This window comes from Canis aureus, chromosome X (assembly GCF_053574225.1).
Source record: "Canis aureus isolate CA01 chromosome X, VMU_Caureus_v.1.0, whole genome shotgun sequence".
Lineage (NCBI taxonomy): Eukaryota > Metazoa > Chordata > Mammalia > Carnivora > Canidae > Canis > Canis aureus.
In genome coordinates, this window is record NC_135649.1 from 7,409,359 (window position 1) to 7,426,964 (window position 17,606).

The window sequence follows — 17,606 nt, forward strand, 5'->3', positions numbered from 1 at the left end:
AGGAAAAAAACAGTTATGCTCTTAAGGGATTGCTTGTGGTTTTAGATTACCAAAGGTGACATTATTTAGGAGAGTCACTCTCCTCTGCAAGTTTCCTTATTTCAGTTACATATGATTAGCAATTTTCTTAACCTTTGGGGATAACTACAGGGTACTCAATTTTGTTTTGCTGCTTCTTTTCTATAGAAAAACTTCTGACCAATTTAGGGGGGAGAAGGAAATGTATAGGAGTCAGAAAGCACAAAAATTTATACATATATGCAATCTCTCCAATCAAAAAAGGATTCCTATGTACTGTGAACTGCAGGTTAATTTTTATCTGAAGTATGACACATCCAAATCAAACTCAGTATACCCCCCCTTTTTAAAAAGATTTTATTTATTCATGAGAGACACAGAGAGAGAGAGACAGAGACACAGGCAGAGGGAGAAGCAGGCTCCATGCAGAGGGCCTGATGTGGGACTCAATCCCGGGACTCTGGGATCACGCCCTAAGCCAAAGGCAGACGCTCAACCGCTGAGCCACCCAGGTGTCCCTAGTATACCCCCTTGATGAAACCTTTAAAAAGGAATCTCTTATCTAAAAAGTCTTAACCATTACTCCAGACCAAGAATTAAAAGATGGAGACGACCTCTGGAAGCTTCGTTAACTCCTGTTACATATTTATCTGAAAATACTAACTTAAAGGAAAAAGACCTGGGGAAGTCTTCATTGTCTAGATTTTGATTTGTAACTTATGACAGATCTGTGCTACTCAGTTTTAAAATTTCAAAATTCTATGTATAAAGTTAATTTTAGAAAACAAATGTATATTAGCTATGTATCTAGCCAACTAAGTTTAGACAAGTGCAGTACTGGCTTGATTATACAGCTGAAAAGCTAAAGGCATTTTTTTCACTACTTTTGCAAATCATTTTTGCCAAAGGTCATCGAATTTAAAAAGTGTTTTCTATTATTTTAAAATTCGTATTCTTTTAAATTAATTGCATATCACCTGTAAGTTCTCAGCACTTCTTGCATACCAACTTACATTTGTCGTAAGTCTTCTGGCACGTCCAGTTTGATTTTATGGAAAGTATCTTTTGTGGCAGGTTTGTTGGGATTAACTGATCGTAGACGTTCAATTGTGACAATTTCATTGTATGTAGCATCACATGCTGCATATTCTATCACATAAAACTGAGAGAAATAGATGAAAGTCATTCCTGGTCAGTTTTTAAAGTAAAAACAATAAGCTATACCTATACAGTTATTTTTAAGTTCTCCAAAGGGAAGAAAAAACACTATTTGCTCAATTAAGTAAAACACATGAAACATACTGAACATGTAGAGAAAACATTTTAATAAAATGACAAGTTAGATATTCCTTTAAAACAGACATCCACACTGAAATGTAATACCTGGGTTTAGAAAACGCAAATAGTATAAAAAATTTTAAATATGCAGTTTCCTACCTCACCCTTTATCATCCTCACTTTAGCTAACCACCAACAGCAAGGTTCTTTTTCATTTGCTCTGGAATAAACCTACACAAAAATTACAACATAGATTATTTCATAATTAACATTCAGAAATCTATAGATTATCAGACATTGAAGAAAATTCTTAAAATGAGCCAGGTATCTCTTAAAGTCATTTGTTATATACCTTAAAGTAGACTGCAACCCTATAGCTAGGCAGAGAAACATAATCAGAAACTGCTTGATTACCTGGGAGAGCCCTGTACAAAGCACTTTCCTATTTTCTTTGTTTCAGGTCTGTAATAATCAGTCCTCTGTATATGCATGCTCAAGAAAAGCAGATTGTTCATAAACCTGGGCATACTTTGCTTGGATACTTTGTGAGCTTTGAAAACATATCTAAAAATGTATATAATTGTTTTTCTTTTTCTCTAATAAGCAAATAACTAATTGGAAGTTATTGACCCTGGCCTACTGCCTGGTCACTAAATAGGTGAGACCTCTGACTACTCAGTCCACTAAGGATACCACCCTGGCATTCATGTCTCCTGGTGCCTAAATGAACAGATCCCTGGTCACTCTCTGGTCTCCTGTCCGCTTCCTCTCTCCACTAAAATGGACAACTCCATCCTGGCAATCCTGTGGATACCACCTTCCTGCTCTCACATACTTGATCAGTTCTTCTAACCAATCTCTCTGGTGATCACGTCAAAGTTCACTTACGATGTGCAGCATGGAACCTTTTGTAAAGACACTAGCAAATCAAAATTAATGGGACAGTATACATGGAGATAGAAACAAATACTCAGAAGCAGAAAGAAGCAGGGAGACAAGGAGGATAAGAGAGGAAAGGAGAGAGAGGTCAGAGCCTACAGGTGATGAGGCAGTTCTTGAGTAAAACTCCTTTTACAATTGAAGTTAACAGTCACACAACACAGTGACTAAATACAGCTTAACCTGCCCTTTCTCTCTTGCCCCCATCACTTCGTCTCAGTTCTGCTCTAGCCAAAGAAATAACCCAGTTAATTGTTAAGTAATACAGGGAGGTCATCGTGGCAACAGCAACTCACTGGTCCCCCATCTTTATGTGACAAAATTGGGGGGGGGTGGTTCTCTCAATCAGTCGCTACCATGAGCATTCCTGATACAGACAGACCAAAAGACCCGGTGTCTTGTGTCCCTTTTATAGTCTAAGTTAATGGTTATAAAATACAGTGACTAACACAATTTAACCTACCTTTCCCTCTTGCCACCATCAATCCCTTTCATCTCTTTTCTAGCTAGAGCAACAATCTGTTATGTATCATTGTCAAGTAATACTGTAAGGCCACTCTAGCAAAGTATTTCATTGGTCTCCACCTGTCATGTGATTCAGTTGGGAAAAAGTCTCTGCTGTCCATCCCAACATTATCAGAGCATTTCTGACATAGATCAAATGTCCTTGCCTTCAGGAAGCCTGTAGTCTCCTAGGGAAGCAGACAACTGAAGGTCCTCAAGTACAGACAATGTGTTTCCTACTAGGATCCCTAACAACACCAAGCCCACTCGCTTATATCTAATAGATACTGAGTACATTTTTGGTAACTAAATAGTACTTTATTCTATTCCACTTTAGAAAGAGAAAAGAACACAGGCCTGGACATCAAGAGGCCTTCCCTGAGTATTGCCTAGAATACTACTCCTGCCCCTATTATCACCTTGCATCCTCTTACTTTTTTCCTTCCATCTGCCATGATATTAGCTACTCTGACTAGAATGTGACCTCATCAAAGGCAGGGGACTCTTCTGTTTCACTATACCATCTGTACCCTTGCACAGGAAATAAGAATTCAAGGACCTAGTACACTTTACCTTACCTGTATATAAATGTCTACTTAGCTGCCTCCTTCATACCACAAATATTCATGAATTTGCAACTATTAATAGGCCTTGTGGAAAAAAGAAGAGAAGCAGCTTAAAATGGTGTGAAAAGGGAGGAAGGAGAGGACACTACACAGATCAACTACAATATAAAACAGACTCCGAGTGCTTTAAGTCCTCAAACAATTTTCAGTGGCTAGAGAAATTATAAACACAATGTTTCTGTTAATGTGTTATATCTCTATAGCACATTTTGATCAAAGACATCAATGGCACATGCGCAGGTGGTTCACAGCATGTCCAGTGAAAAGATGTTTTCCCTATATGTGTTTATACTAAAACTCATAGATGAATTTTTCATAATACACCAGGAGGATTTACTGCTACTTAAAGAAATTCTAGAATGCTGCTCTATTATAAGGCATGACTTCTTCTCCTTTATGAAACTAATTTTCCTAATCCATTTTGCTTAAAATGGAGACAAAGTTGTAAGCCAACAATACATTATTCAAATAAAGATTCAGAGATTCAAGGAAAAGGCAAAAGGAATTTCCTAGCAGGCAAAGGAAATCAGTACTGACTTTCAATGATGTGCCCTCAGTGCTGCTTAAGAAGCCACATATAAACATCACGGGGTATTTTCAGATCATTATTAAGGTGGCTCAGTCAAAAGCACATGTCCATCACAGCTATAATTTTCAAGGTAGTCTAAGCAGTGTTAAATAGGAGGGGTGTAAAACACACAGGCAAATTCAATGCTCCCACTCCAGTGCTTAGTAACGTGAGGGCAGGGGAAACTTACCTCAACTTCATCACTTTCGTTTATATCTTTATTATAACCTACAGGTGGTGGGAATCTCACATCATGGAATGGAATCTGCCTCTCTGGCTGCCAGCTGCAAATAAGCAAATACATAATTAACATTCTTTCTGGTTTGATGGAAATAATGACCACACTGCCATCAACTCTTGGTTAAGTGTGACCCTCTGTTTTTCTAGTTTAAAGAGGCAAATGCTTTGAAAACAGTCAGTGTTCTGCTGAGTCGGGCATAATGGCAATGTAGAGACATTTCAACAAAGTATGCATGCAGCATAGCAGCCTTGTAGTTCTGTTTGGAATAGTCCTCTAAACACAACAGATCAACATTACAATTTTCCAAACAAGTCTTTCTTTCAGTAATATCAACCTCTAAGAGTGCTAAATGCAAGGCCACAACAGCAATTTCGTCTGATGCTTAAATTAAATGTTAGTAAGTGTTAGTAACATCATCACCATACTTCCACTTGCAAAAGAATTTTAAGCACATTCTAAGGACCACAGAAACTGGTCCTAAATGCCCTCTAATTCCCAAGCAAAATGGGGCAGTCAGCACATCAGCAATTCACAACTCACTTTTCCCCCTTTAAATTTTAGATCCCACGAGGTGGTCAATTCTTGCCATGGATAGCTGGCTGCTGATCAGCATGGCCTCGTGGGGTCTGCTAAACCACAGAAACCCGATGGAGACAGCCTATAGGAGTTTGGTAAGTTGCCTATGTTTTTAAATTTAAAATGATATGGAACAATTTTGAAAAACACCAAATTATTCTTTTATATCCAAAATGATATTAAATATTAAAAGACCAACTGCAAAAACATTGGAGGATTCAACTGCTGCAGCAGTCATTTCTTGTTTTCTGAAGAGCTTTCTTTAGTAAAATCGGACTGAAAAAAGTGCTAATTTTTTAAAAAGATTTTATTTATTTATTTGAGAGAAAGTGTGCAGGGGTAGGGGGTGGAGGAGGGAGAAGTATGGAGGAGGAGAGGGAGAGAATTTCAAGCAGACTCTGTGCTGAGCACAGAGCTCGACTTGGGGCTCACTCTCAGGACTTTGAGATCATGACCTGAACCAAAACCAAGAGTCAGATGCTTACACAACTGAGCCATCCAGGTATCCCTAATTTTTTTTTTAAAGAAGAGCCATATATAAGAAGGGTAGGTAATTAAGTCAGAATTTGTGGAAATCCAATTAGGCCTGTATTATATGGAACCCTTTCTCTGAATTATACACATGTGAAAACTATGAAGCTTTAGAAAACATTGTCTTTACTTCAGAAAAGCCTTTTTATATTTACCGAAAATTAATGACTTTTAACATGTTACAAATTCATTGCTAAACGTGATTCAAAAAAATACATAATTTTCTAAAGGATGATTTATTTTAAGTCTTAATGTACATAGAAAAATTCAAATTCTTCATTCAAAAATGTGAAATATGGAAGGTAAAAACAGCATCTAAAATAAAGTGGTACTATAGTAATAGGAATTTATGACTGAAAGGAAAGAAAGGGTAAATACAGTCCAAAGTTCTATAAAACATTAGTTTTTTTTAACAGAAAAACAAAAAGAAAATGCCCAAGAAAGGGCAGAAACTACTTTGGTAGAGACCTATCATACCCTAGTGATGTGCTCAAACCCAGTGTTGAATTTCAAACATACTTCATGTACACAAGGAAAACAGCTTATTTGTTTCAAATTCTCAGGATGACATCTTGAAGAGAAACTTTTATGCAGCTATAATACAGAAGAGAATTAGAAGGTCCGAATGTAGAATTATTCTAGGTTTATAGTAGAAATCTGAAAACAAAAGAGAAACTGATCTGATGAGTTAGTATATTAACCAGACACATTCTTAAATGCATGGAGGAAATGAGTGTTTGCTTAACACTTTAAACACTATAGGAGAAATTAAAAGTGGAAAATAAAGAGAACTCTTCTTTTATGGGAAAGTGTTTATCTAATAATGGGAGCAAGCAGATAAAAGTATAATTACAAAAAAAAATTACTCTCAAGTTATCAAAGATTGTCCTGTTAAAAGTGTGATATTACAGTCTAGTGTATAACCACACAAATCCATGGATACTAGAAACAGCAGAGGCAAATTCTGGAACTTTTGGCTCTATGCATTCAGAAAAAGTTATTCGATTATTCATACTTATATTCTGGACTGAGACTAGACTAGAGCTGAGAATAGGGTTGGATATTCTAAATCCTTTTATCTCTGTCCCCTAAATGTGTTACAGGCATCCAAGAATACTACTACTTTGTCCTCTCGGTAGCTAAAAGAATCTAACAGTCAAATTATAGTATGTCTGGGTCAGATATGATATTTTAACAAATTTACTGATGTCACTCACATACCATATAATCCATCCACTTGTGCATGTACAATTCAGTGGTTTTAAGTATATTAACATATTTGTACAACCATCACCAGCCGCATTTAAGAACATTTTCATCACCTCCAAAGGAAATCCTATGCCCTTTAGTTATGATTCTCCCCACCCCCACCCCCAAGCAACTACTAATCTCTTTTCTCTATAGATTTGCAACCTGCTTTTGGGATACTATCAATTCTCTTAGTACACAAAATCCAAAATGTTGTAGTTGTTGACCATTATTCAGAGTTCAATATGATCCTAAGATCATGATCACATCAACACTCTGGCTAAGCTATTTATATGTACTTTAGAATCTTGAATTGCTACTCTGAAAATAGCCCTTATTACTTTTCAAAAAATTTAAGTCAAGAAATTTGTCTCTCTTGATAAAATGCTAACATCTATACGTCTTCATATGGCTAACATTCGTAGGCCTATAAGTATTTCTATTTACTCTTGTAGCAGAAAAGATTGGTTACCGCTGTTACTGATTATAAATACATGAAAACAGATGTAAAATAATATGATTATTCCTGATAAAATATACTAGACAACTAAAACCATCGATTTTAGATTTAACATTATAAACCCGCATTAATTTTACCAATACTCATGAATTCATTCATTTTCATCTTTTAACAAAGATTTCTATCCAAACTCTCAGTTATTAATACAGAAGTATCGGTTTCTTTTTCACATTCAAGGGGACGGAAATGTAGGCATCAAGGTTAAACGAAAGGGATCTCTAAGGTCATTAGGCGGAACAGTCATTCCATTGGTTTTAACATGGAGTTGTTCAGGAACTTCCTGGTCAGTAACATGAAGATCCACTCCTGAAAAACACTCAAACTAGACCTGAAATATTTTAAATGAGGAATAAAAAGAATAATTACTATAAAAATATTTAAGAACCCGAACATTAACATTATAGCAAGACACTTACTTGTTTTCAAATGCAACTGTTATTGAATCTTCATGAACATCCTTTACAAATGCCTGTAAGAAAAACACCAGGTAAATTAACTTCTAAGCTTAAGACCACGTTTTTATTTAATTTTATAGAGATATCAAATATTTTCTGTTTAAGAAAAAAAATGGAGCTTCAAATGAAAGTTTGTCTGTTTGTGAGGATGACCCATTCGTGGATCACATCTTTATTTAGCCACCTACTATGTGTGAGGCCCTAGGAATACGGATTAATTAAAACAAAACATGAAAAAAACTGCTCCAGATTTCAGCATCTAATGAGAGAGCGAGAGAGCAAAATAATTGAAAATTACAATGCAGGTGGTGAGTACAAACCTGGAGGTGCACTTTAGGCTAGAATTATTGAAAACAAAGAAATTTTTTCCACAAGCCACATGCCAGCCTGTATAGGTCTGTTGTAACTTATCTTTTTCTCCTTAATAAATTTTAGGAGAATACCACAGTAAATGACTAAATACAATCTCAAATCTAGGTATATACAAGCACACTAAATTTTCCTTAACAACAATATGCTGCTAATACCACTAAAATGTCCAATTACCAGAGTTTAATTAAATTCTCAATCTCAGAGGCACTTGAAGGAAAAAACAGTAATATAAAGTAGAGGTTTAAATCTTTTAAATCTGATGACGCAATTGCTAGTAATCTGCAGAAAGACATAACAAAAGTAATAGCTAACTAATTATCAAGAATTCTTTAATCAGCATGCCGTCCGTAATTCTATAAAATGACATAACTAAAGTAATAGCTAACTAATTATCAAGAATTCTTTAAGCAGCATGCTGTCTGTAATTCTATAAAATTAAGTTTTTAATAGGTGCAGGAAAGGAGGTTTTGCTTTTGTTTTGACAATTAGAGGAGTAGGGTAAAGCATAAAGAAACCCAAGGGGCTTTATCTCTTAATTCATTTTAAAATGGCTTGAGAGATTTAAGCTTCTTACTCAAAAATGTTCTGTACAGGTTTCTCTCCTTCCTTGGTTTCTCTCTGCCTGTGGGATTATGGCCAAACTCCTTTTCTGGCTGTAAAAGGCCCTTCAAGACCTGGCCCCACCCCTCACCTCTCCAAGCTTCATCTTTCACATCCCTGGAGGCTATGATCCAGCAAAGTGCTAAACTACTGGGCCTCTCTCCCTAAATGCTGTTCCTTCTTTCTCATTGTCCTTCCCCTCTTTTCATCTAGCTACATCCTATTAGTCTTTTAGGTTTCAGTTCAGATGTCACCACCTAGGGGAAAACCCAGATTAGATTAAATTCCGTCGTTTGCATTCTTGTAGCATATCCCATGCTTATCCCTACCATAAACTTACCCCACCATATTATTATTATTTCCCCATTAAGAGTAAGTTTTCTAAGGTCTTAATATTTAGTTGGGCTTCAGAGCGCCTACTAAGAACTCCGTGAGTGATCAAATGGATCAGTGCCTAAGGGGTTCCTATCCTACCCTTTGAGGAAGACGTGCCCGTACACACATACTGCGCGTGGTGTTATGTTCATCAGGGAAGACAAACTGAAGAAGGTGAGTTTCCTTATGAAACTTTGAAGGCTGACAAAGAATTAGCCACACAAAAGGGAGTGGAGGATAGAAGTCGGCCAGGCCTAAGGGGGAGGGGTAGGAACAAAAGCTCTGACCTGGACACACAGCTTAGGGTATGGTAGAAATAAATCCTTTGTGGGCAAGGAAGCCCACACAATTCGATGGGGAAAAAGAACAGTGTTTTTAACAAATGGTGCCTGGACAACTGCATATCCACGTGCAAAAGAATAAATTTTTGACCCTTACGTCAGACCACATACAAAAATCAACTTCAAGTCTTTTTTTTTTTTTTTAATAGTTACTATAGGTCATAGTTTAATGTTCTCTCTTAGTGGCACATACAATAATGACAACTTAAAAATCAGTGTTTAGATTCTATGAGGAGGCTAGTTTTCCATTATCTGGAAGGCATTTTTTCCCTTCCTTAATTCATTCTCAGACATGTTTTTCAGGCATTATTTGAGATGACATCAGCATGTCCCCACCAGGGCACTTTGTTACATTTTTGTTTTTCTTAGATGCCAAAAAGATGGGACTTTCAAATAAATTTTTGAATTTTCAAATAAATCTATTTATTTGAGGGACCATGAGAGAGAGAGAGAGAGAGAGAGAGAGAGAGAGAGCGCATGCAGAGGGAGAGCTGCAGAGGGAGAAAGAGAAGCAGACTCTGCTCAAACTTCAAGTCTTTGAAGATGTTTACCAAGACATTTTCATTGGATCACTTGTTTGTTTATAGTTCTAGCTCTGGTTAGTTCTTGGTTATTCTTAGTTTTAAAAAGTAAGCTCCGCAAATTATGAAGAATAGGAATAACAGACCCCCCCCAAGCCCCATTTCTCCCTTCTCTTTACCGGATAGCTAATACCGAATTAACAATCTGCTTTTGGGGGAAGGGAGTCCACCATGGGCTAAAATCAAGACTCCTATTAGGAGTGATCCTTTATGTACCATGAAGGGCCATTGCTTCTGTTTTCATTCTTGTCTGAAGTTTTATGTTTGCATGTCTTGGCAGTAATTAACGTAAGTTCCTTATTGTATATTATGCTGAAAATGTTAAGTCCTTTAGTCAGTTAAGGGAACCTTGTTACAGCTAAGTGAGGAACTGTTCTCACTTAATCAGGCATCTTTCCGATACCACTGCCCTTGTCTAAAACTATTCTAACTATTCCACTATAGCAGCCATTGGCCGTATGTGATTAATTTAAATTAATTACAATTAAATAAAATGAAAAAGCAGTCTCCCGATTATACTTGCCACATTTCAAGTGCTCAATTGCCACACAGGGCTTAGAGTGCCTACTGTAGTGAATAGCATAGGTAGAGACCATTTCCAATACTGCAGAAAATTCCATTGTATGGCACTGATCTAAAACATTTACAGGGGCGCCTGGGTGGCTCAAGTCGGTTAAGTGTCCAACTCTTGGTTTCAGCTCGGTTCATCTCAGGTTGTGGGATCGAGCCCCACCTTAGGCTCTGCACTGGGCATAGAGCCTCCTTAGGATTCTCCTTCCCTCCCCCCCTGTTTCCCTCTCTAAAAAATAATAATAATATTAAATAATTTCCAAACATGGGGGACTGATTTCAAACCCACCTTAAAAGCATTCTAAAAGTCTTATTACTTTATAGCTGCATTTTTCTGTCACAAAGTTATTGCATAGTTTAATCATACTCATTCATCACATTTGCCTAGTTCCTAATATCAAACATTCCCTCAAAGGAGGAAGGTCTGCAACTGTTGTGACTATTAACAACCAAAGGCTTCGGAAAGCAATTCCGGATGTAGAGTGTCAGAAACAGTTTGAATAATCATACGGCCTACCAGCCCATGGCCTTCAAGTTAATGAGGCTTATCTATATGTGGATGTTTGCACAATTGTTCCAAAATCAGTCATTTTTAGTCACTTTGCATATTAAGTAAATACAGAAGGTAAGTAATACCTTCTCCTTGCTACTGTAATACACTGACTAAAACAAACTATTGGTCACATCTCTCCTGCACTCACACCAAGGACAAACACCTCTTTAGACTTCTAACGCCTTTTTACTAAACTGTCATCCACTTCCAACAAAGGTCCCATCCTCCTGCTGCTCATCACACTTTCTCCAACAGCTGTTCTTTTAGCCACCCCTCCCTTACTCCAATACTCTTCCCCTTGTTCCCTGGGTATCGCCAGAGCACTATCACCCCACCTGCCACCATCAGGAAAACTACATTTTGTTCTGATCCCAAGCAAAGTTGGCATTTGGGGAGAAGACAGGTTCAGGGGATTCCTGAGAGGTTACCAAAGAAGGCAAACAGAAGGAGTTTGAATAGAATGCACAAAAGGAGCTGCACCCTTCTGAATGAGAGCTAGGGATCTTATAGGAGTTGGTAATGAGACCTGGGTTCAAGATTTTGGTTCTACAAGATAAGCTGTGAGACTCGACTCTCCAAGTGGTCTCCCTGCCTCAGATTCCTCAAATGCAAGTACAAAAGGATACAGGGGAACTGGACTTGCTTTCTAAGGGTGCTGTAATGAAATCAAACATGTCTATTGTCTACTACAATGCCCGCATATCACATAGTTGGCACTAAATAAATGGGAGGTAAAGCAGAGAGGGGCGTATTTTATAAAAGATGCAGAACCATAAATACTATTGCAGTTGAGAAAGCTACATCTTAAAGCACACACACAAAAAAAGACTTAAAAATTGGGATACAAAAAGAAAAGGCTATTTCCTCAAAGAAATACTAGAAGGTTGTTTACAGACTCAGAGAAGACAAAAACGTAACAAAAATCTTTGGGGTTTGAGAAAGGTGCTAAAGTGCAGAAAGATATAGGCTCCTCAAAAAAAAAAAAAAGATATAGGCTCCTCATGAGGAGAATAAACAAAGAAATCAAAAAGTCATTATGTGATCCCCAACTTATTGGCAAATAGATCAAAGAAGCAATCACAAAATCATACTTACCAAAGTGTGCAATGACTAGAGTTATCCAATTCAAACATTACATTATGAGGATTGATGAAACTAAAAAGTCCATCCTTATTTGGGTGAACTCTTAACCCTCACGGTCAATCTCATACCCCTTAGCTTAGTAAACTCATGAATGAGTCACTGGTCACAAGAGCACTTGTACAGACAAAATTTCAATATAAGCCCCTGACCACCACTGACTACAACTACTACATTATCACCAAAGACAACACCTATAGTGTAATGACAACTCTCATTAGAAAAAAATGCAGAGCAATGCAAAATGTCCCTCTTAAAGAAAACGCATAGGACCAGAGGATAGGGATATATAATTCAAACCCAAGGCTTCACATATAAAATTAGTTACCACTTTGTCACCTTTGTTTGTAGGCACTAACAACATAAAGGAATGAACAATGGAGAGGGAAAAGCACAATTAACAGCATCAACAACCTTTCAAACCACACAGCACAGGTCCAGGAATACTTGACTTTACTTGGACACTTAACACAAATTCTGAGAAAAATGCATTCTTTCTGATTCATCCTGACCCCAAGACAACACACAGGGAGGGAGAGAGAGAGAATAGTATGAACTTTCCTGTGTGTGTGTATTCTAACTTTTCAATACTTCAGTTCTCATGTGCTTCCAACATAACAAAAGCAGATTTTATAGCAAGGTCAGAGATTGTCAACTTTCTCTTTCCTTAGTAGGCATTCATATGATGAAATACAGTATAATACATCAAGTTGTGAGAGTTAATAAAAGAGGAAGCAGATAGGTAAGCTGAGTAGGTCATGACATCTTTGCATCAAAAAAGTGGCAGCATCACCTTCCAACTGTAAAGAATGCTAAGGAGGTGTTACAGCAACAAAATATAATCAAGGATTATAATGAAATAAGAAAATAGGCAGGAAATCAAATGCAGTTCATTTTCTCAAGCTAAATTTCATCATTTCAGGAAGTCAATCTATCTGATCTCAAATTCCAGATCAGAGGACCCTTACTAGCTCTGCTGCTTAGTAGTAAGCCACTTACCTAATCTCTCTGTACATTTCCATCTTCATCTATGAAGTGGAAATAACAACAGGACCTCGGGATTGTGGTAGAGGATTAAGTAAATTATTTAGAGATGTCTAGAATAGTGCCTGGCACCTAGAAAGCTCTCAGTTATTGTGATCATGACTGCAGTCATCTCAGGTGCACCTTCCCACAGTGGACAGGAATCAGAAACTCAATTATTGTATCACTAAATTTTGCATTTAATTAATAATTTGGAGGTTTTTCAGAATGTGTGACCATGAAGTTGGAAAATGCACAGTTCAATGGGGGAAAAACAATGCTTCCACAAAGACACGGAACATTAAAAAGTTAGACTTGGGGAAGAAAAAAAAATGTGGTTGACCTGAATAATTCACTTCCTTGAAGTACATAATAACATCTGTATGCAAAGTTAGATCTAGAGACTTCAGAGAAAACACGAATAATGCCTTACGCAAGTTTATTTGTGGTAAAACACTGATTTCTAGCAGGCTAGGTAACTAACGTGACATGCTAGGCCACTAATGTCTTAAAAATATTTCCTCCTGATTGTACATTTTGTCATAGGTAGCTGCTAGTTCCATAATATTACTCACCATGTTAAAGCTATCCTGGTATCAAACTTAAAAACATAAGATATATTAGATGAAAATCTAAAAATAATACAATTTAGCTTTCTCACACCATATTACAATAACAAATCAGATATCAGTCACTATATTTTCAGAAAACAAAAAGGTGTTAAACCTTATGTTTCCAACACATGATTTATGCATCTTCAGCAATTTTCATACTGGTACCCAAAACCTAAGAATCAGGATATACTAGTATATTCATACCAGAATGACATACATTCTATACATAAAATGGAGTTAAATTCATTTTCATTCTCAGTACACCAAAAGTCAAGTCCCCCCTCCAAAGAAACCCCCAACATAAAAAAAAAGGCAAAACACTATACTATTTTAGGTAGATGTCCCTAGAATAAAGACCTTATTTCAACATTATGCATTTAGGAAACACTTCGTAAAGATTTTGTGAGGTTTATCCAAGGGACTTCATGTCTTAAATAACAGAAGAGGTTAAGGTGTACAGACTAACTTTCTAAGTCAAAGTAATACCTAAGCACAAAAGTAGTGGCTCTGACAACTACTAAATCTAACTTTCAAGTGTTTAAGAATAAACAGAAGGAAAAATAAAAATGAGCTGTCCAATCTTAGGGTTTAGGTTTCATGGTTCTGTTAATTCTGAATCCTGAGCTTTAGTTATTTTGCAAAGAAAGAATCCACATATGCCCAAGTATACTTTATCCAGTTTATACTGTAAACTTGGACCATGTGCTCAGAAGATGGGGAATCATTCCTTGCAATATGGTGGTTCTGTTAGGCAAATCAAAGTCGAATTCACTAATACTGAAGTCATCTGAGTTGTTCAGTTTTTTAAAGGCTTTTCTATCAATTTGATGAACAGGTCCCTATTTTTTCATGAATCTAACATTTCTCCACAGTAGTTCATTTTTTATTGGTCTTCATTTCCCATATTTTTTGCCCATCCCACTGGATAAGCAACTCGGTTAACTTTTTGCTTTACTTTTGTAACTCACAACAATGAGTCCTATAAAAACTTGAACCTTTTTCTACCAATACAGACCATTCGAAGTTTTCTGAAAAATAAACTTTAAGTAAATGTGATAGCAATTTCTCTACACATATTTGACCAAGTTTCACATTTCTCCTCAAGGAACTAAGGGACTATCCATTTTTGTTATTCATCTTCAAATTAAGCAAATTTGTTAAAGACAATTAAAATGGGGGATTAATAGGAAAGATATAGGATTCTTATTATATTCCAATCACTTTGCAAGAAAAATCACCAGAGCAAATCATTCGTTGCTGCTGGAAGAGAACAATATGTCCTTCAACACCACGATGTGCTACTTAGTAGCCCCTCCTGTAGCAGGCAAACTTCACTGGAAGACGTTAACAGTGGTGTCCAATCTTACCAAATAGTACAGGCCTATTAGAATACTGCTCAATCATTAACCCCTACTTATATTTATTATAGCTAGTACCACAAATCTAGTGAGCAAAACTACCAATCTAGGAACCAGATGATTCCACACTAACTAGCAGGAATCACTATGGACCACTGAAATAAATACAACCAAAATTTTGACTGTGGAGTCAACTGAGACAATTTTATATTGGTGAGAATGTTAACATAAACGCTGGGTTTCTTCCTTTTACAGCTACAGGTTTTATCTTTTGGCTCAAAGTATGAACAGTTTACATAGTTTACCCACTTATGAAATATGCTGATCTCCAAATATCTCCACAGAACTGGTAAACATGAAGTCAATTGTTAATTTTCCCATTGCAAACAGGTCTGGTTTGAAACGTGTAAGTTATGCCATAATAAATTTAAGAATTGTGTTGGACAACAATAGCTAATTTCCATGCTTCTTCCCATATGTACCTTTTACTGCCAAAATACTGTACTAAGGTGGGATATTACCTACAGAAGTTACAGAGGAACATTCAAGAGAAAACAAGAGTCTATAAATTATGAGATCTAGACTAAGTATGTATCAACAGATGCACAACCGATACATCAACATATTTCTAAACCTCCTTTTGAAAATCTAAGCTATTAGTTGATCTGCAGTGGTGTAACGTAAAAAAAGAAAAATCCACAGTAATACTATGCATGTCTATTTAAAACCTGAATACCGTCGACTGCAACATTACACATTCAGAGAAGACAGTCAAGTACTTGGAGCACAACACAATTATCTCTACTCACGATTTAAAATTCTCTAGTAATAATGCACTCTCAGTTAATTGCCTGAAGTTTCGTGGCATACATTCAAGGCCTTTGGAGGGTTAAAAATTTTTTTCCTTAAGCAGCAGAGTTGCTATAATGCTTTTAGATGCTGAAGCATCTGAATTCCTGGATTTGGCCGCATTTATAACAAGGGAGAGGGAACGCGAATATTTAAGATTACGAGCTTCTCTAATGCATTACTCGGTTATGTCAGGGTCTTCCTGAAACTTTTGGATCTAAAATCTCTTCTGAAATCCACAAAGAGAGGCCACCAAAAATCAGTTGCCATTGTGAGTCGGTACGGACTACAGCTTCTTACTACTCTTTCTCCACACCCCTTGCCCTGAACAGTGGAGCTCTCCGAAGTCCCAATGCTGGACCGGAAAAGAGAAGCCAAAGGAGATCTCAAAACCTCTTTGCAAGGCAGGAGGCGGCTCGACGGAAGCGCCCCCCGCTACTCAGCAACTACCCACACGTCAGGCCCGGATCCCACTGGGAGAGGATATTTAGGAAAGGGAAATCAGCCGTCGCCGGCAGTTCGCGCGGATACCGGCCCTTCCCGCCAGGATCCTGTACCTGCTGCCGGCCCTTGGCCATCCCCGGCTCTCCGTCGGCTCCCGAGAGGACACCTTCCTCTCCTTGCCCGCTCTCATTCCCACAGGCACCGGGGCCTCTCGCAGGAGAGGCAGCGGGGCTCGAGGGGCTTCCTACAGGCCCGAAGTCCAGTCCTTCTCTCCCAAACAACATCCCAACGAGTGCTCCCTGGCCCCCGGGAGCGGCGCTCGGGAAGAGGGCCCCAGGCCTGCCTCCCGCCGAGGCCGAGAAGAAAAGGGAGGGAAAGGAGGGCGAAGATGGGGCCTGCCCTGGAGCCAAGTACCTTGTAGAAAGCGCCATTGGAGCCCCGCACTTCCACCACCAGCTCCTCCATCTTCTCGAAAGCCCTGCTCGCGCCGGGAGCCCGCCCCCGAGAGGTGGGCTGCGGGCGCAGGAGGCCCAGCCGCCGCCGCCGCCGCCGCCGCTGCCGCCGCCGCGCTCTCGCACGCCCCCCGGCAGCGGCGCCGCCGTCACCGCCGCCACCCGCGCTCGCCGTCGGCTCACCGCCCGCTCCGAGGCGGCCCCTCACCGGAAGTGAAACCGAAACGGTGCCGAGCGCCTGACTGAGGCCGAAAGCTCCGACCGCTCCGCGTGTAAACAGTGAAACCGCGTCACGTGACCGACACCGCCCCTCCCCCCGCGGGCTTGGCCCCACGGTCCCGCCCTCTTTCTCCCCGCGGGCCCAGGAGCGCGCGCATGCGTGCAGCTGAGGCACCGGCTGGGGGCCGGGCCCAACGTAAGGCGCGCGGGCTCGGCGTGCGCGGGCTCGGTGGAGGGCGGGAAGGCGGGAAGGGCGGTGACAGGTTGCGCCGCTGGCCGAGGCGGCGGCGCTTGGCGTCGCTTGGCGTCGCCCGGCGAGGGCCAGAGCGCCTATGCCTGTAGAAGGTCAAGCAGAGGCGTGGGAACGGTGCTCGCGTAGCGTCACGTGTATGCACGTATCCGAGTCTGGGCTGCCTTGGGTTGGAGGGTTCGTTTAAGTGGGGCAGAGGCTCATTGAGCTGGGGGTGGAGGAGGGGACAAGACTACAGGTGAAGAATCACACTGAAGACGACTTTGAACTAGTAACAGTGGCCTCCACGGTGACCCAGCCTTGTGTGACCCTTAGAGGCAGCAGGTGAGAGTAACGCCGCTCCCTCCGCAAGAGCTTTTGG

The 17,606-nt window shown here is 39.2% G+C and overlaps 1 protein-coding gene across 15 annotated transcripts in view; it reads right to left on the reverse strand.

The window, feature by feature from the left end:
* The window catches only part of FMR1 (fragile X messenger ribonucleoprotein 1), a 37,789-nt gene extending 20,894 nt beyond the window's left edge, over positions 1-16,895 (reverse strand). For 14 of the 15 annotated variants that reach the window (XM_077888982.1, XM_077888974.1, XM_077888969.1 and 11 more), the window contains exons 1-5: positions 16,739-16,895; positions 7,466-7,518; positions 4,124-4,217; positions 1,456-1,527; positions 1,032-1,180 (exon numbers count right to left, since the gene is read on the reverse strand). In XM_077888982.1, coding sequence (XP_077745108.1) covers positions 1,032-1,180; positions 1,456-1,527; positions 4,124-4,217; positions 7,466-7,518; positions 16,739-16,789 — 419 coding nt within the window. In that variant the 5' untranslated portion in view covers positions 16,790-16,895. Of the gene's footprint in view, positions 1-1,031; positions 1,181-1,455; positions 1,528-4,123; positions 4,218-4,714; positions 4,809-7,465; positions 7,519-16,738 lie in introns of those variants that run through there. The other variant, XM_077888977.1, reaches the window with a different exon arrangement.
* Positions 16,896-17,606: the final 711 nt, after the last annotated feature.